Genomic DNA, 20,572 nt, shown 5'->3' on the forward strand with positions numbered 1-20,572 from the left:
CTAAACGCTTGTAATTTTCTGGACCTATGATACATGTTCACAACAAACATAAAAAGAATTCCAGGGTTCTGACATCTTTGATGTTGCACTCTGGTCTGATGTCTGCTGTATCACCATCATTAAAGACTCGAGGGAAGGTGTAAAAAGATTTATAAACCTCTGCTGTTATAGAGGGAATGACTTGGTATAGAGGGATTTCCACAAGTAAGTGATGGTAAGTCCGTGTAATATGCGTTTGAAGCAAGATCTGAATTGGAATTATTCTACCTCCTTTGCAAAAATTTTGTTGAGGTTTCTCTTATTCCTGGAAAACCCTTTTAAGGGTACCTGTACACGCTGTGCTAGCGCGATGGGGCTTTCCTTTGGCTGTACGCCTTTGCAGTGAAACGGATGAGGTCGGAAAACAATCCCATGTGTTTCACTGGAAACACTAATTGGATGTGGCCCAGGCAAGGTCCCCTGCACTTGGAAATGCAGCGCTAGCGCACCGTGTGGCCGTACACTTAGGGTGGTGCCACACATGGCGTTTCGAAGCCATTTTTGGTCCGTTTTTAAGCAGTCCGTTAAAAAATGTTTGCGTTTTTAAAAATCGCATGCTTTTTCTTTGAAGACGCATCCATTTTTGACCATTTGTTTTACCATTTATCTTTATAAAAAAAATGGTAAAAAAACTGATGTTTTTTCAAAAAACGCATGCGTTTTTTAAGACTTCTTAAAAACAGACCAAATACGAGTTCAAAACGCCATGTGTGGCATCACCCTTAGGGTGTAGTCACACATCGCGTCTAACGCATGCGTTTCCAAACGCATTACAACGGCTGAAGAGAGATTTGCTGAGTTAAACAGCTGTTAACACTTGCGTTTACGAAAAGCAAGCGTTAACGCAGTTGCGTTTTGTAAATGCAAGTGTTAACAGCTGCTTAATTAGGAAAATCTCTGCAGCTGCGGCAATGCGTTAAATGCGACATGTGACTTAGGGATATGGCACACGTGGTGTTTTGAACGCATTTTTGGCCCGTTTTTTTTAAGCAGTCCGTGAAAATCCACATGCGGTTTTGATCAGTTTCAATTAAGATAATTGGTCAAACCTGTCAAAAATGGATGCGTTTTAAAATAACTCATGCATTTTTTGACAGACTGCTTAAAAACTGACCAAAAACGCGTTCAAAGCGCGCCGTGTGTTATCACCCTTAAGAGCAAGAGTAATGTGGTGCGTGTTTTAAAAGAAAAAAAAGCCAGCCGCGTGTTACCAATCAAATTTAAAAACGTATCTGATGAAATATGCCTTCATTGATGTGTAGAGGTGTTGTGTAGCCGCAGAGAACGGGGAATCCATGCTGTAGCTGGCTGTACACAGCAATCGTCTGGCATGTGGGAGCTGGAAGTGGACCATGTAGTATTGTATCCTTATGTAGCCTCCACATCCTTTATTACTATGTAAGTATTCTATAGATGAGAATGACACAATTCATCACATTTTCAATACTTTTTCACATTTTTTAAGACAAAGCATAATAAAGATTACTCAGCACTAAGCCGTGAAAAGTTTGCAAAGTAATACAGTAACCAGTTTGTGTATGGGGTTTGTGCAGTGGAAATGGCTCTGTTATCTGCAGCGTGTCCTTTTTCTGTTGCAGATCCTGGGGCTGAACTCAGTGTTTGCAATGCTAAGGTTTACTTGTGCTCTCTGCTGCAGCATACAGCTCGTCGAAAAGTACACAATTTCTGAAGCATTACACTATGTGTGCATATACCTTTTACATTTCTCTACCATACCTTTTTACATTGTGGCTTGCAATGTACAGTTATTAAAAATTGTGACACTACTCTTCTATAGAGTACTACATAAATCTTATGTGCACGTCACATTTCAGATGTACTGTGTGCAGCTCCAGCCTGTGCGCTGCATGGGTATAGTTTTCCACCTGTGCAAGTATATAGTCCCTTCTTTCTGCTCTATTGGCCGATATGTTACTTTAAAGGAAATTGACGCTCAGGGGCTCTTACTCATAGATCCAGGCACCTTGACTGGGGTAATCTTCTTATATTTGTTATCCATCGCTTCCTTCTAAAATCAACTTTTAAAATTACTCCTATAAGCCAGAAGGGACTCTGTGGGGAACGTTACCAGAGCCCCTCTTTTGTGTTGCTGTGTTTCACTCTCACCTCACCCCTTCCCCCCCTTCCTGATTTAATAGTGCTGTGGCATAAGAAGTTTCAGCACACAGTGGTAGAGGGGGTAGTGCTCCGTGCACACTGTAACTGCCTGTGAAGCTTCAGCACGGAGGGGGTCTGGTAACACCCCCAGGACCCTTTAAGCTCATTATTATAATTTTTTAAAAGATTTTAGGATTTATCATGCTTTATTTTGATGGTAGATTTCTTTAAATCAAGTATGCAATGAAGTTTCTCAGTATAGAACAGATTGATACCTGATCTTCAGCATTTCTGGACAGGCTTCACTATCCTCATCCTGATCATTGTCATGAAGTGTTAGATTACAGTATATTCTATTCTTGTGGTATTCAGTCTCCTAGTATACTCTGTGTTCCTGAACATTGCAGACAATGCAGACAGAGACTCGGGATGTAAGATGAAACACATGGCCGCTGCGGGGAGCACCTGTCTGCATAGACCGGAGACACTTCTTTTAATAACCATAGAGTTATGACAGCTGGACTCCTGTTAGTGCATTTTTATAATGGAAGCGCTGGCCTGGGAAATCGCTGAGTGTTAAAGCTGTGGTGGGTAAAGCGGCAGCTGATGTTCAGTGAGTTGTGGTCCATGAGGTTGTACTTGGTGGATATGATCCCATAAACATGGCAGCAATGTTAATTGTGACCTCCAGCTCTTGTCTCTGGAGCTCCGTTATGTCCATTTCTCCTTGTCGTTCTCCTCCAGTCATAAATCTCCAGTGTAGTTTGCCCCTGGCACTGATTAATGCAATTATCACTTGCGCGTGCCTTGGCAAACACAGCTCTTAATTTTTTCTCTGTTGCCAGGATATCATGGCAGATTTTGCCTTTTGACAGGGGCTAGAAGCGGAGGAGGCAGATCCGCAATGTTTTCTGTGCCGTGACTCAGCAGCAGCCATCGGCGTGCCAAGAAGCGGCTCGAGTGAGGACGTCACTACCAACTCTGCTGAGGAGTGCGTTTTGGGGAAATGTGACTGCTGAAATGTTAGAAGTCTGCAATTGGTTTAACGTACAAACCTACAGAATCCCGACTCTAAATGTATATAAAAGTTTAATAATAGAATAAAACTTCCTTAAAAATATATTATTAGACAGTGTCCTACAATACGGTAATACTATACAAAATAAAAGATGTCAATCTAGAATGGATTACCGGGGTGGTTTATCACGATTGGGAACATTGCGAGCCAGTCATGATGCACAGACTAAGGGCGCACAATGTGCCCGATATATTAAAGTAAACCTACCACTTGAAGTGGCAGGTTTCAGAAGAAAACACCGAGCACCAGCTTAGGCTGAGCTGGTGCCGGTGCTTATTTTTGTTAGTGTTTTAAACCGCGGTATCGCGGTTTAAAACACTTTTTAAACTGTATAGCCGGCGCAGGGAGGTACGTGCTCGGCGCTTACCATGCACGCGGCTACATAGGAAGTGAAGGAGAGCCGCACGCATGGTAAGCGCCGAGCGCGTACCTCCCTGTGCCGGCTATACAGTTTAAAAAGTGTTTTAAACCGCAATACCGCGGTTTAAAACACTAACAAAAATAAGCACCGGCACCAGCTCAGCCTGAGCTGGTGCTCGGTGTTTTCTTCTGAAACCTGCCACTTCAAGTGGTAGGTTTCCTTTAAGGACCTCTGTGTAGTCATGTGCTCGGGTGAATTCTACATCCTGTCCCACTCTACGTTCTGTTATGACCACATGGCAAGACCCCAGTAACTCTTCATGGTTGCCGTTGGACACAGTAGTAGTCTGTGTTTACACCATCTAAAGGTAGGTTCACATGCCAGAGTTTTATGTGGTTTACCTGCTGGAGTATCCGTGTGAAATTCCATGTCAAAATAGTTTTTTTGTTTTTTTTTTGGCCGAGTGGAATCTGTCCAGATTTTACTCAGAAAACAGGATACAGGTGGTCCCCTACTTAAGAAAACCCAACTTGCAGACTACCTCCTGGTTACAAACTCACCTCTGGATGTTATTAACTTTCTGTACTTTAGCCCTAGGCTACAATAAACAGCTGTAACAGTTATTAAAGGTGTCTGCAATTAAGATATTGTTAATTCTGGTTCTTATGAGAATCCAACATTTTTAAAATCCAATTGTCGCAGAGACCTAAAAGATTTCGGCTGGGGTTACAATTATAAAATATACAGTTCTGACTATATATATATATATATATATATATATATATATATATATATATATATTCAACCTAAGAGCAAACCTTATCTTATCTTGTAGTCTCAGACTTTAAGAAGATTTAAAGTGCAACTAAACTTTTGACAATGTTTTGTAAATGGATAGTGCCCTTTTGTGATCTATTTTATTAAAGAAAACTGTTCCTGTGTCCTTCTTTTTCCCTGACATTTCTTCCAAATTTGAGGCATTTTGTGTAAATCAGGCTTCTGTCCTTTATCCACTGACAGCTCAGAGATAAAGGAACCTGATGAAGTGTCTAATGACTCAGACAAGATTCTTAAATAACACACATTCTCTTATTCACTGTTAGTAACAAAAATACAGCATTTCACAAATATAATTCCAACCTGTCTTTACCAGTCTGGTGTTTATAATTTTGATTGCCCCTCGATTCGACAGTAAATCTTTTGACAATTGTTGGATTCTTCGCATGAATAGCTTCTCTTGTCTGCATACTGCAGTGCTCTCTGCCTGCTGCCCCTCCCCCCTTCATTCCAAGTCCAGCTCAGACACTGGCATTTCTTTCCATCAAGCAGCAGTGTGCAGTGACTTCCTGTTTCAGCTACTGGCAAGATAGGTCTTTACTATGGGAGGGAGGCATATAGCAGAGCTGACTGTGTGTGTTGGTAATCTAAGCACATTGTCAGCACACCGCATCTCATAGCACAGAGGGATCATAAAGTTTCTGCTTAGAGAGTCCCCGCCCTCACTTGGGAATTCAACACTGATCATCGTGAAATCATAGCAAGAAAGACATTAAAACAAAGTAGAAGTGTAAAGTAAGGGGATCAAAAATGATCTTTGTGTAAACATCAGTAGTGGATTAAAATTTGAGAACTTTCCTTCATGGGCAAACCCCTTTAACTCTTTACAGGCAGTCCCTGGATAGTCTAATCTAGAGCTGTATTGTTGAGGGGAAATATTCTCTACAAGAGTTAATTATTAGCTTTCTTATCTGTCTGAAGTGGCTCAGAAGGCTTTTCAGATACACTGCTTATTACAAGAGAAAGTGGTGGTAATAAGGCATAGATGAGCTACTTAAAGGAACACTCTAGTCAAAGCTGATTCATTGGTTATACCTTAAGCAGGGCCTGAAGGGTGGAGCATGACTGTAGCAAGGTTCTAGGAAGACCATAAGAATGAGTCCTCCTCCACCCTTCAGGCCCTGCATCATGTATTTCTATGAATGAGCTTTATCTGGAGTTTAGCTTTTTAATTAAGTATATCAAAAAGAATTGCCTGCTCTGAATTTCTGAGCTAAATATTAGCTTCAAAGGTTTTTGTTGCTCTTTAAATCTTTGACAAAACCCGTTGTGTAAACATACCCATTTCGTTAGCCATTTCACTTCATTGACCTTTCACCCTTTCACTCTTATATGGACACCTAAGTAGTGCGATTAAAAACTCCTCCAGAAAAAAGAAAACAAGTTGGTATCCTTTTTCAGTCTCTGATTTGCCTTAGATTGGTTCTGAATTTTCCGGTTGGACCCGATTCTATAGTTTACTGCTTCATTCTTCTGTGTTTATGGATATTGCAGCTTTGACCTGTAGCCAATAAAAGGAAGAAAATAAATAATAAAAAGTTATAACTGAGGCGCACGTGTCCCAGTGCACGAGCACCGTCCTCGATATCGTAAAAATGGGCTAACAAAAGTTTTAAGTAAAGTTTCGGAGGCCCCCAACTCCCAGCTAACTATAGAAAAGTCTATATGTCCTCACCCCTACAAGACCTGGTCACCTCACAAGTCAAATGTTCTGGGAAGAAAATAAAACTAATGTCAATTGTTTACTCACCGCAGAGGTCATGGAAGGAAAAATGTCCTTGATTTGGCTTGAATGAGTAAATAAAAAGCACAAGAAGTAGCACTTGCCTCGCCCATCTAATGATGTGTGTCTTGGTCCTTCTGTGTCCCTTTTAACATGCAATGGAAATATTATCTTCATCAGTAACTTTAGTGTTCTGCCAGCAGCACAGACCTGGTGTTACAGGTCAACACCAGAGTAGAGGGGGGAGGGGGCGGGGGGCGTTAGTGACTACTGCTCAAAGGTTAGGCGACATGTTAATTTTCTTTTTTCTTTTTTTTTTTTTCTTCACCCTCTACATTTCAGTTAAAAAAACGGGATGAGACTACACAGGTTTTGTTGTCTGGTACTACGGAGATTCACAGTCTCTAGAGCAAGTAAAACTATGAGCCATCTAGATACTTATTAAAAAGGAAGCTCTTTGCAGAAATTGACCTAATAAACTTCTTCCATAAAATCAATTTTGAAACGACCCTCCTGAGGTCTTGTAATGTCAATCACAGTATTTCTGTTCTGTGGAGAGTACAGAAGTCAAGCTCTCCCAGCATCAGAATACCCTTTGATGCTGGGAGATCTTGACTTCTGTTCTGTACTCTCCACCTCCATGACTTTATACATCTAATTTACACCTCACCTCAACTTCCTTTTATATTTTGTGCACTCCTGCCCTTGTGGCCTCGCACTGAGCTTGGAGAGGAATGGGTCACGTTTACATTACTACATTACTATTATACAAATGATTCTGTTACATAAAATGTACCATGTTTTTCTCAATGAATGTTTATTGACTCTAATTTACATCTTGCATCAAAGTTGCTCATCTGGATGATGCCACCACACTGGGCCGCAGAAGAAATTATCGTCTGGAATATGTTAAAGGAAATCCATCATCAAAATCCATCATGATAAACCAGAGATATTACTTATAGATCCAGGCACTGTGAGTGTGGTAATCTATTTATTCATGTCCCACTTCCTACTAAAATAAAAATAAAATTAAGCTAATGTACCTGAGGGGATAGCCTTGACCCTCTGTGATCTTTCTTTACAGGCTGTTACACTGTCTCCCCCTTTTCCCTCAGCACTGAAATTACAGCAGGAAGTGCTCACTGCACAAGTACTGAGGGAGCAGGGAAGGATGAGACCTAAAACGGCCTGTAAGAGGCCATAGATAACAAATACAAGAAGATTACCACAGTCACTGTGTCTGGATGTATGAGTAAGTGTCCCTTGTTGATCATGAAGGATTGTAATGGTAGATTCATCATGTGAGGTGCGGGGGGTGTATGAAGAGGGCTCACGGGCCGAACCCTCTTCATACAGAGGTGGGGTTTGCTGCATAATGTGCATGTTAACGCTGCCGATGCGGGAGCTGCCGCCGTCATTTAAAAGACGGCAGCACGTGGGCACCGCCATCTTTGTTTCGATAGTTTCCAGTGGCTCATTGTAATGAATCCTTTGTAAAAGTGCCATATACTGCAATACAGTAGTATTGCACTGTATGGTAGGAACGATTAGACCATCTAGGGTTACCAGGGGATTATAGTAAAAAAAAAAAATAAAATCAAGTAAAAAATGTAATAAAAAGTGATTTAAAATGTTGCACAGTCCTCAAAAGGTTAGCAATGAAAATGTCATTTTATTTTGCAAAAAAATTATACCTCACTGCTCTGTACACGGAAGTACAAAAAAGTAAATTGTGTCAGAAGATGGCAAAACTTTTTAATTAAAACACAATAAAACCTATATATATTTGGTATCACCGTGAGCTTACCAAACCAAAAAACAAAGCAATTTAGAGCACTAGGTGAAAGTTATTATACTGAGCCTGCTCTAGAAAGTGACACAAATGTTTGTTGTTGTTTTTTTTTTTTTTTTTTGCATTTCACCACATTTGGAATTTCTTTCCAGCTTCCCAGTACACTGCATGGAATAATAATGTCACTGAGAAGTAAAATTTGTTACGCAGAAAATAAGCCCTCACACAGCTCTGTACACGGAAAAATTAAAGAGTTACGGATTTTTGAAGGTGGAGAGAGAGAAATGAGCGGAAAAGCTCCTGTGCCCTTAAGGGGTTAAAATAAGCTGATAATTTTTTTTTCTGATGGGTTCTCTGTAAATAGTGTGCTGTAGTTCAGCTTTTTCCTCTCACCCCTTCCCCGACATTCTACTATTATTGATATTAAATTCTGCAACCAGACTGACAAATGGGCGGTCCTAGACTACCTGCTCCGTTTCTGAATCCCGCATCATGGGTAGGTACACATTGGGTATCTAGATTTACACCATCTATTCCTGTGTGCTAACCATGTAAGGAAGACTTGTGTGTGGTTTACTGTAAAAATACATGACCACCAGCAGGACCCTGTTCTTAAGATAAATGATGAATTAACCTCATGGGATGTATGGTATATCCTACCTTTTAGGTAGAATAATTCCTTTCACAGTGCAGAACAAGATGTCTTCTAGCTCAGCATTAAATTCTGATTTCTGTTCTTTTTTTATCTGCAGAATTCTATACGACACAACCTGTCATTGAATAAGTGCTTTCTGAAAGTGCCTCGATCCAAGGATGACCCTGGGAAGGTAATAATCGTTGCCCATCAGAGGGCTTTATCTTATTAGGACACAGAGGAAATGTATTGTATTGTATAATGTTTTTATTTTTCAATTTTTGAAGTGGAAGTTGAGACGGAACCTATATAAGGCCAAATTCACACACTTGTGCCCCCGCACCCTAGCATGGCAGGCACACGGGCGAGGAGGAAGGGGTGAGCGCCCCTCTCCATAGAGATATATGGCACACGGTGCTGTATTCTGGGGAAAGATAGGACACGTCCTATCTTTTCCCCGGGTACAGTGCTGCACTCTACCACTCCGTATAGCACTGTGCACCGATTGCCAACCTATGGGGGACATAAATGTGACGTTTAGACTTCAGCGACGCTAACCACCCTTGGGACATTGAGCTACAGTTTCTAGTGAATGTTGTCATCATGGCCCTCTTATTCTCTCCTGGGTCAATTTTGTGAGCTGCTCTTATCTAAGAGTGCCTGACCTGACCATATGTGACAGGCATGAATAATGTTCAGCTGCCTGGCCACAGAAAACAAGGCAATCTATGTGGCTACAACATTTAAATGTTTCACTCAGATCATGTATATACATTTTCTGATAAAATTAAAATGATGCCACTCTGAATACATAGAGAAACATCTCTTAAAGGAAACTGATAAGAATGTTAAATCTACATCTAATGTAGGGACAGATGTAAAGAAAGAAGGCATGCACCATTCACATTATCATTCAGGACAATGAATTGTATTAACTGCATTGTATTTGTTCTTCCAACCCCCCTTTAAATTAGGGTTCTTATTGGGCAATAGACACAAATCCAAAGGAGGACGCACTACCAGCTCGGCCAAAGAAGAGGCCTCGATCTGGAGAGCGGGTGTGTATAGTTTTTATATATTGGTATATAAGGCGCTTTAATTGAGAGATAATAGACCCATCTGAGTCACTCATTGTTATGGAAACAGGTGAATAGTATTTTAAGCTGTTTTTGGAGCTCCTGTAGAAGTGAATTGGTGTTAGGCCCCTTGAACACAAACTTTGGGAACATGGATCCGGCTGCACAATTTGCAGCTGGATATTCGTACCCATAGACGCCTGGTACGGTGCACACACAAGTGCCAACATACAGTCGCTGGGAAAAAGATGGAGCATGGCGTATCTTTTACCGTAAGTATGGCCGGGGGCGCCAGGTGTTCCTATGGAGAGGTGAGGGGTGAGCATGGCTCATCCCTCCACCTCTTTAGGCGATTGCATGCTCCTCCCAGAGCCTGCCCCGATGTAGAACACATTCAACAACTTTAGGGGCTATGGAAACACGTAGATTATGGTTATACATTGTTCATGTAACTCCTATTCACTTCTATGAGAGGTGAGGAAACTGTATAGAACAACCCTGGCAGTGCCCTTAGTGATTTGTATTGAAATACTGATTTACTACTGCATTCCCTTAAAGGGGTTGTCGCAAGTTGTCAAATTATAACAACTTATTCTGTATACCCCATGACCCGGTATCAGTACAGTTTGTCTCAATAGTTTTGCAGTAGAAAACAGCAGCCATGATAATGTTGTTTTGTTGTATTCTTTCTCCTTTCAGGCCTCTACGCCGTACAGTATAGATTCCGATTCTTTGGGAAGTGCCTCTCCAAACCTGGCTATCAACACTGTGACTAACAAAGTAAGTATCATTTTACAGCTAGAGAACAGCAAGGCAAAGGGCTGGTCTATATACACCATGAAAATTGGATTAGCAAAGTGTTTTTCATTTCCAAAAATAACACAAAAAAGCTATTCCTTTTGTTTTATGTATATTACCGCAAATTTTGTTCCATTGATTCACGGATCTGTACAACTCCATTTGATCAAATAGATTTCACTGATCCGAACTCATTGGGGAGATTTATCATACTTCAGCACTCCTGCGCTGTGCCCGATACTCGAGAGGCTTAGGCTGGTTTTTCAAAAGAATGCAGGGACACCCCGTGCCCTCCCACTTCAACGGCCGCAGCGCCCCTCTATGCCCCTCCACACCTACATGGTGTGGAGGTGGCGTAGTCGCTATTGTAATGACAAATTCATGCGCAGTGCATTATTTAACTGCCCTACACCAGAAAACTGGCGTAGAAGCAGTGATAAATCTCCCCCCTTATATCACATAATGGACTTATCATATAGGGTCCGGATTTTGTGCTGTTTAATAGATAATATGCAAATATGTTTTGAAGGATGGGCTAAGAAAATCCACGCCTCTTTTATCTACCTTGCAAGGCCGTTCCCTTACCATCAAGCATGACTTTCAGGAAGCCTAATGATATGAGGGATTAAAGCCAAACCAGCATATCTATTCCAGAAGGAACAGACTCCCAGCTATAGACAACACTGTTCTGGTGTCTTTGCATCTCATCAGTACAGTGTAGGGAACTGGTTTAGCTCAGTGAGACACTTTTGATGAGGGCCAGGAAGTAAGCGCTTTCCTTACAGAGGCTTTGCCAGTTAAGGCGACCTTGCGGACCTTTGACTTGCAGCCATTAACACTCCACTGGGAGATTCTGTCAGTTATGCAAATAAGCCTAATGACATGATGCCAAACCAGTATACAGATTCCAACTGTAGACAGCCCTGTTTCGATAAGTGAGAGGCTTTTGACTAGGGTCCGCTGCTAATTAATATCATTATATTCCTTCATTGGACCTGTTTTTTATAATAAAGAGCTCCAAATCCCATGCATACTTAGCTTACCATTAATATTCTGGCTTCTGCAGCCACTGCAAAGAGAAACTTAGTAGGAACATGCCAAATTTAGGGATAAGATGGCCCTTACTGGCAGTAGGGGAAAGTTTACCAGGATTACCATATTAAGATATTGTGCTTATCGTGGTAAACTTTCTCGTAAGTGTCCAACCACTTCAATAGTCCGCCTTGGAGGATCACTTTATACAAAAGACTGGGAGAGAGAATCCACCTGTGCAATATCAATGCCAGACCATCTTTATGATTTGTGATCTGCTATATATGGGGGTATATAAGCTGAGCTGTACAAAGCAAACTCCATTATTTTCCCTGGTCACATTTTACAGGTCACATCATCTGAGATCATGTGCTTTAGATCGGAACAGAAATGCTAAGAATCACAAAATTGTGGTTTGATAAAAGCATTTATACACATAGCTCTCCAATACTTCTGCATGCTGGGAGTAGTAGTTCCAACAGCAGACGGATTAACACAAACTTTTTGGGAAACCGATTTACCTCTTTTATCCGTTTCCTTTTCAATTTTCTTGTTGCGCACCCCCACTCTTGGTTTTGACAGCAAACTCTCTTCCTGGTAAGATCCTTCCCATCCCTTCAGTGAAAGGATTGGACAACATATAAATGTCTGATGGTTACCAGCCCCACAAGTTATTGAAGTATCTCTGACACACCATTCCTATTCACTTCTATGGGAGACAGGTAGTGGCCTAGGCCTGGTTCTTGCAATTGGGGTCCAATTTATGGGATCTGCTCTCCTATATCTATACGTTATATGATGGGAAAACGTTTACACAACCCTGAAAAGAAATGTCTAGTTTTGCACTAATCTCCTTCATCTTTATTATGTTGCAGATTTTCTATTCGGATAGGTAAAGGAGAATAGTTGTCATCGTTTTGAAAGACTAAACTGCGAATATCTGTGAAGATATTGTAAAATCTCCTAAATATGTGTTTTTTTGTTTTTTTTCCATTTTAGGTAACTTTATACAACACAAGTCAGGATGGCAACGACAGTCCTCGAAGTAGCCTTAACAACAGCCTTTCTGACCAGAGTGTGGCGTCCTTAAACTTGAACAGTGTTGGCAGCGTGCACAGCTATACACCAGTGAGTAACACACATACAGATATTTATGTGATGCCAAAAGGCAAGATTGACTATGCTGGCAGTGTCACACCGTGAAATAAATGGGCAAACTGCAGCCACAGGTCCCGTTTACTTTTATGGAGATGTAGCTGCAGTTAAGGCATTTGACCACTGTTATCACTATAGCCCAAGAAAGCAAGATATATACATAATTTTCCTTTAAACGCTGTTTACATGAGCCGCTTTGTGTATTTCTAAGCACATAGCACTCTAGGCAGCAGTCAGATGTCTGTAGGATGGTACCGAGAAAGTCTGAGAAGGTTTGAGATGTGACGCTATGGCTCCACTCCCTCCATGACTTTATGCAGTAGTGAGGAGTCTCTAACACTCTGGACCTATGTAAACCTCATTTGGAAGTGTAGGATTACATGTAAATTCCATTTAAAGTTCAGTCTTGGATTCCATTTTACACATTATTATATGGAAATTGAGTGGTCCAACAAGTTACAGTAATTTACAAAAAATTAGAAGGGGACCTACAGATTCTTGTCTCGTTCTGTGAGTATACCTGTGGTAAAATGTGGTTCCTCCTTCAATCCTAGGTAACTAGCCATCCTGAGCAACCCGCTCCAACATTACCGCAGCAGTCGCAGTACAACACACCAGAGCGAGAAAAACTTTTCCACGAATATAACTTTGAAGATCTCAGTGATTCATTTAGAAGCCTATACAAGAATGTATTTGCTCAGTCTATTAGTCAAGGTAGGTCGCCTGGAAGGGCTCTAAATACATTCTGTTATTTGGAGGAGCACAGTAATAAGTATATGCAGTCACTATTTGGTCTAGTAGTTATATTGCGTAAAATGAAACCACGCCGATACTTAATTGTTTCATGTCTCCATGTCATGTCTTTTCCCTTGGACCTTTTATGCTTAATATTGCAGTTAAAATTGAGAAATGTATAAGAAAATATTGCATGCATCTCAAAAGCTCAATCATTACCCCCATCTGACTCTTTTAATTGCCAAGCCTTCCTCTAATCGGCTGCAGCCCGAGCCTTCCCCTAATCGGCTGCAGCCCGAGCCTTCCCCTAATCGGCTGCAGCCCGAGCCTTCCCCTAATCGGCTGCAGCCCGAGCCTTCCCCTAATCGGCTGCAGCCCGAGCCTTCCCCTAATCGGCTGCAGCCCGAGCCTTCCCCTGTACATCTTGGAGGCATCTTAAGCCACATATGTTTCTGATAAGCCCCATGCCAGAAGACTGGAGCTGAAACATGTCACTTATTTCAGTACATGCCTTTTTCTGCTTATATTTTGGCTCATACACTTTATTGTATTGAATGAAATCTGCTGTTAACAATCTGCATGTAAAACATTTAGTTGGATGACACAGATTTGTGGATGTACCCTATATTTTATTTCAGTGAAGTGTGATCGTGAATTAACATATTATTCTATTACCTTCCACTAAAGTTTGGAAAATAATCAGAACCCCCTTTGTTTTTCTCTCTTCAGGACTGATGAATCTCCAGTCAGAATCCCAGCAGACACATTCACCCTGCTCCTATCAGCACTCCCCTAGTAGCACAATGAGTTCTCAACAGCACGGTAGCCAAAATAACCTGACAAATAGCCATGCAAGTAACCTTGGCACAACTGTGGGTGACTCTATGGGACAAGTGCACATGTCCCACACTCCAATCCACACACAACAGTCCCAGCAGTCACCACACATACATCACACTGTAGTACATCATCAGCACCCCAACCAGCACCCATCTCACTGTCACCAACCACAGCACCCGCAGCAACGCGTCACGCACCCAGCACAGCATTCACCGCACCAAGCACAGCACACGGCTCAGCACCCTGCACAACACCAGCATATACAACATCACCCAAATCATCAGCACCCACCTCTTACACATCAGACCTCTCTAACACAGCAGCCGCTGCCTTGTAATTCAGGTAAGAACAATTCCATGGATCTAGAAAAACATTTTTGGTGTTGATCATGCTATCTGACATGCTGCCTTTTTTGTGAGGTTCTGTGGCATCCAGATTTACTTGTTGTATTCCTGCTCTGTGTGCAAAGTGTCTTGACTAGTCTTCAATTCCTGCCTACATTACTTTTGATTGGTGGTAACTAGTGATGAGCAGACCCCAACCAAAGTTCGGGTGCATACTCCTGGAAAGTTCCGGACGGTGGCTGAGTACAGATCAAACCTTTCCAGCCGTTAAAGGGGTTTTCCCACAAAACAAGTTAGGAAACGGCTTAACTTGCTGATCAGTGGGCTTCTCAGTGATGGCACTCTGCAATCTGAAAAATCTGTTGTATTTTACCGTGGAGAAAGATAAATTGACAAAAATACCTTTTGTGAGTGGGCTTAAACATTTTCAGTTTTGTTTGCAGCACCCATATAGACCTATGAGTCTCCATGGTAACAGACTACAAATAAACCGTGTGTGGACCTATCCTCACTGTCCTGAAAGACAAAAAAAGAAAATAATCAAGGAAACTCAGTTGGAGAAGTAAGAAATCTCCTTAAGTTTTCCAGGATGGGATAAGGAAACATTGCCTCTTAGCTACCTTGTGAGGCAGCCCACTTGAAGATCAAACATGACTTTCAGGAACATGCCCTTCGTCCTAGCTGCGATTTTTTTTTTTTTTCTTTTGCCCGAAACTCGTCAGCTGACTAGTACAGATGGTCATGTCGCTGTTTTTTAATATGTTCTCATAAAAAAGGTTTTCATTTTTAACGGAATCTGGGACCTTGCATTTTTTTCAATTTGTCTACATAGTTTTCACTGCAATCCAGGCAGTCTGTTCTCAAATTACTGGGATCCAGCTGATCAAGGCAAGTGGCTGAACTGTGAAAGAGCTTCTACAAAATCACATTTTTACCCTATGACTTTCAGGAAGCCTTATGACAAGTGCAGGATAAATGCCAAACCAGTATATCCATTCCCAACAGCGGACAGCACGGTTTCTGTCTTTGCATCTTGTCAGTACAGTGTAGAGAAGGTTGTGATTTAGCTGAGTGAGAGACTTAGCCAGAGTACAGGATGCATCTACCAAGGGTTGGCATGTAGTCTGTTAACATGGAGACTAATGGGTCTTTGAGGTAGTTGCAAATAAAAAAATGTTTTTTTTTGTTTTTTTTTTTAAAGATGGCTCAGCATTTTTTATGTAGAACTTTTTATAAAGCTGTTTTAGTTTTGTAATGCATATGAACATTACAGCGGGTTTAGTGATCAGCAGGCGGCACGGTTATATCTATACATTTTCTATTTTCCATGGTGTTATGTGAAGCAGACAAAAAGTGTTTTAGTTTTCTCACCCTGGTGCGTAGATGAGAATACTTCTGTAATATTGTCTTGGGTTTTCATTTTCTATTCATAGTGCATATTTAATTGAGATTATGAGGTTCAGGAACAAGTTCCGTGTAATGCAAAACAGGATCTGGGACTCTTTTCGACAGAATGAAATGATCTTGCATATCTGAGCCGTACTTGGCGGTGTATTATAACACCACTGATTGTACCAATTGATTACCAGGCACTGTGACTATGGTAATCTTATTATATATTGTTATCTATGGTCTCCTTTCTTCTAAAATAAACTTTTAACACTATATGCTTTTGAACCAGGGGATGTTACCAGAACACCTCTGTGCTGCAGCATCACAGCATCCCCTTCCTGATGTCATCTTACTGCAGCAGAGGAAGTTTCAGCACGCAGTGGGAGGGGGGAGTGTAGCTGCCTGTGAATCTCCTTTAGCGTCATTAGCATAATTCTAATATGAATAAGTGTCCCTGGTTTATCAGGCTTCATTTTCATGGTAGATTTCTTTTAATAACCAAGCTTTCTTAGATTTGATGGCAAATATGCTTAGCTATGGTCATGCAATGCAGGGGGAGGGTCAGAAGACAGAACACTGCAGTGTGCAGACAAGAGAAGCTATTCATGAGAGGAATCGGACCATAGTCAGAAGATTTATGGTTGTATCCAGGGATAACCAAAATTGTGTACAGCAGGACTGATAGAGACAGGTTGCAATTATATCTGTGAAGCGCTGTATTTTTGTTAATAACAGTGATCTAGAGAATGTGTTATTTTGTTACCCTGAGTATATTTAAGAATCTTGTCTTTGTAGGAATAATCTTTTAAGATTAATATCTTCACTTTTTTCACAGACTGGTACTCAACTCTAGACATGCTCAAAGAAAGCTGCCGTATCGCCAGCAGTGCCAACTGGTCAGATGTCGATCTCTCCCAGTTCCAAGGTAAGAATTTATCAGCCATACTTGTGCGGGGAGACCCTGCTGCATGCATATAGGACATAAGAACACCTGAAACTTGTGTGCGTGCTGCAGAATCTCTCTGTGGCATTTATCTATGCTACGTTATACAAACTCTACATCCCTTTCAGTTTTCCCCAAGTCACAATGAGTTGCCAGAAGGTACGAGTATACTCAACCTCTCTGCTTCTCCATAATGTAAAGTTTTCCCGGATGGGACAAGGAAAACCACGCCTCTTAGCTACCTCATGAGGCAGCTCCCTTGACATCAAGCATGACCTTCAGGAAGCCTTATGACATGATGTGGGGTTAAAACCAAACCAGTATATCTATTCCAGAAGGAACAGACTCCAAACTGTAGACAGAACTGTTTTGACCTGGTTGGGTCTCCTCAGTACAGCGTAGGGAACTGGTTTGGCTGTGTGAGAGGCTTGTGACTAGGGTTGGAAAGCTAAAAGAGGCTTGATGGCCCCTGTCTGTCATCCGTTGTTTTTGCGCTCCAATAGGCTTTTATCATTATCTATTTCTCTAAAATGACTGCACCCCCCATGGCTCATCTGTTGTACATTTGTAATCCAAACCAATCTGCAGTGCAGAGTCCCAGGAATGAGCCACACTCTTTCTGTTCACTCTTTGAGATTTGGCAGACTAAAAAGTTCAAGTCTCGTGAAGCGTCCATAAAGAACACCCAGATATACGGAGTCCTCCAACATCTGTACATTAGATAGATGTTTTTCTGGAACACTGCTGATTTATACCCTATTTACACCTACCGTGGGATCTTTAATTTACAACTTCCTCGATTGTCCTGCTTAGGTTTCCACAAACATTTGCTCATCCTCCTGTATGAAATGGCACGTAAACGTGATCTAAGACACTTCTCTAGAGTCATTGCTTGCAAATCATGTCTAGAGGCGGCAGAATATGTTCCAGCACTACTGCTCTCCCACTGTGAGTGGGAAAGGAGCCTGAATCACAGTCATGAAAAAGCCGCTAATATAAGCCACATATGCAAAAGAACTCCTGCGGCTGTTAAGGTGGCTCTCCGCACCTCTATGAACAAGTATAGGGCGTGCTGATACTTGGTTCACGAGTATACCTTTATTTGGGTGTGGATATCGCAAATTTGTAAACCTAGATGTGGGTACAATGTTGTACTCTTACTCTAGATTTGAGGAGCACAGTGGGAGTCTCCTGATCATGTTTATAGGTGCAAAGTACTAGCTGTGCTACTACCTCTTTACATTTCAGCATACTTTCTATATCCATTTTTCATGGTTTATAAATCTCTGCTTACTGTCATTCTATAGGAAGCTTTATTTTTTACCTGTGGATAGAAAAAAAAAAAGTCCATGGTCATGTGATGTCACACAGGCGCACGGCTCGATATATCCCTGGTCATGTGATGTCACACAGGTGCACGGCTCAATATATACCCCTGGTCATGGGATGTCACACAGGCGCACGGCTCTATATATCCCTGGTTATGGGATGTCACACAGGCGCACGGCTCTATATATCCCTGGTTATGGGATGTCACACAGGCGCACGGCTCTATATACCCCTGGTCATGGGATGTCACACAGGCGCACGGCTCTATATACCCCTGGTCATGGGATGTCACACAGGCGCACGGCTCTATATATCCCTTGTTATGGGATGTCACACAGGCGCACGGCTCTATATATCCCTGGTTATGGGATGTCACACAGGAGCACATCTCTTTCCACAGAGAATAATCAGAGCTGTGTGTTATAATGAGCCGTGTGACATCACATGACCATTGACGGGTTTCTATCCACAGCAAGTAAACAATGACATTTCCTATACAAGGACAGCAAGCAGAGATCTATAAAACCCTGGGGGTGCATTCACACTTGGCATTCTGACGTTTTTCTTCATTGCTTGAAGTGTACTCATCTATTTTGCCATAGCCACACAGCTGCTTACACTTCAGCAACAAAGGAAAATGCTATCAGAGCTGGAAAACTCGTAACATAAAAACACTTATGAAATTATGTTGATTTACTCTAACAAATTTTCACCTCAATGGGGCTTTATATAAAATGGTTGGATCAGAACTTTGCTTGCAGTTTTTTTCACATTTGACAGGAAGGGCAGTGCAATATACAGTGGGTTTTCACATGTGAACAGCGCCTAAGATGGCTAGCAGAAAGCCCCCTCTAGTGGTGCAGAATATCTGAACTTGAGCAGTGGAGAATATAGGACATGAAGTTGTACATGTTTTCTAATATTGGAATCATGAGTTTCCATTCTCCAAAGGTTTGTTTTACCTGAGCTACAGATTTCCATATCATACAGCGAGGTTCACTGCGTGCAGCTGACTGCTCTGGAAATTGTACAGATAACATACAGATCAATTTCCAGTATACAAAATAATAACTTTTCTCCTAAGTGTGATGGAGAACTGCATATTAAACAGAGTACAAATATTCCATACCTTCTTCTTCCTGATATTTTTTTTTCAAATATTTTAAGACTTTTTCTTTTCTTTTTTTTCTGCATTAGGTTTAATGGAAAGTATGAGACAAGCGGACCTTAAGAACTGGTCACTGGACCAGGTTCAGCTTGCAGACCTGTGCTCCTCACTCAGTGAATTCTTCAATCACACTGGGTTTATCCACCCCCCGAGCAACGTCCCATCACCTGTATGTCATGGTAACATGCATAATACGAAACCCACGCAGCACCTTGGGACAGGTAAGCAACCAGCAAGGGGAACCTGAAAAGGCAGTTAGCATTTGCTTTCTTATGGTTCTTTTCATATCCCTTCATTCTTTGTGGTTCCAAAGTATTTGACAACAAATGTCATATACTCCTCCTCTGCAGTATTTCTGCCATGAAATTGGTCGAGATTGATAAAAACCTGACTCTTAACCTGACTGGTTCTTAACCAGGGTTCTATTGAACCCCAGGGTTTTGACGGAGCCTCCGCCACTGAGGTCTAGACACATATTTGATTTATAACTAAAGAAGGGCTTGGTGAATGTGCATATGGAACTGGTGGGTTCCGTACCTCAAACAAGGTTAAGAACCACTGCTCTATGATAAGTCTATGGGTGCATTTTAAGATGGATCGGTCATTATGGACATGACAATGATGTGAATGGAACCTGTTTGATTTGACACGTCTTATAGAAACCGGACCACTGAACACGCTCATGATGGGGAACGTGATGGCAGGTATTACAGCTTAATTGTTTGATTGGGGATAACAATCTGCAAAAAAATCTAGTTCATAACTTGAACCTCTCCGTATCTGTACAGAAAGGTAACTGACACCAGGATGCCACCAGGATGAAGGATTGTAAACCAAGTTCACTGACATAGTAGCGTGTGCCCCCTCTGGCGGAATCTGCTGGTCTTTAAGCTTCTTATGCCCCTCAGGCTCACATGCATAATTTTTTTAAAAAGAAACAGGGAATAAGAAGCTAAGAGATAAGAACATCCTGACAGAGGGGGCTCACACCAGTATATCAGTGTGCTTGATTTACAATACTTCACCCTTGTGGTAGATGGTGGATTAAATACAGACTTGGCTGACAGCCATTGTCATACTGGGGCGCCTAGGGCCCACCAGTGAAAAAGATTCAGTGAGCCCACCTACTGCTACATAGAAATTTAAAATGTACATTTTTAGGCCACACTGTAACA

At 41.6% G+C, this 20,572-nt stretch overlaps 1 protein-coding gene across 1 annotated transcript in view; it reads left to right on the top strand.

The window, feature by feature from the left end:
• FOXJ3 (forkhead box J3) overlaps positions 1-20,572 on the top strand; it is a 68,021-nt gene that overhangs the window by 39,351 nt on the left and 8,098 nt on the right. The window contains exons 4-11 of the mRNA XM_072156126.1: positions 8,704-8,778; positions 9,560-9,643; positions 10,361-10,441; positions 12,491-12,619; positions 13,201-13,360; positions 14,111-14,563; positions 16,793-16,882; positions 19,427-19,618. Of these exons, the coding sequence (XP_072012227.1) occupies positions 8,704-8,778; positions 9,560-9,643; positions 10,361-10,441; positions 12,491-12,619; positions 13,201-13,360; positions 14,111-14,563; positions 16,793-16,882; positions 19,427-19,618 (1,264 nt within the window). The remainder of the gene's footprint in view (positions 1-8,703; positions 8,779-9,559; positions 9,644-10,360; positions 10,442-12,490; positions 12,620-13,200; positions 13,361-14,110; positions 14,564-16,792; positions 16,883-19,426; positions 19,619-20,572) is intronic.

The sequence above is a fragment of the Engystomops pustulosus genome, chromosome 6 (assembly GCF_040894005.1).
Source record: "Engystomops pustulosus chromosome 6, aEngPut4.maternal, whole genome shotgun sequence".
In the NCBI taxonomy this organism is placed as follows: domain Eukaryota; kingdom Metazoa; phylum Chordata; class Amphibia; order Anura; family Leptodactylidae; genus Engystomops; species Engystomops pustulosus.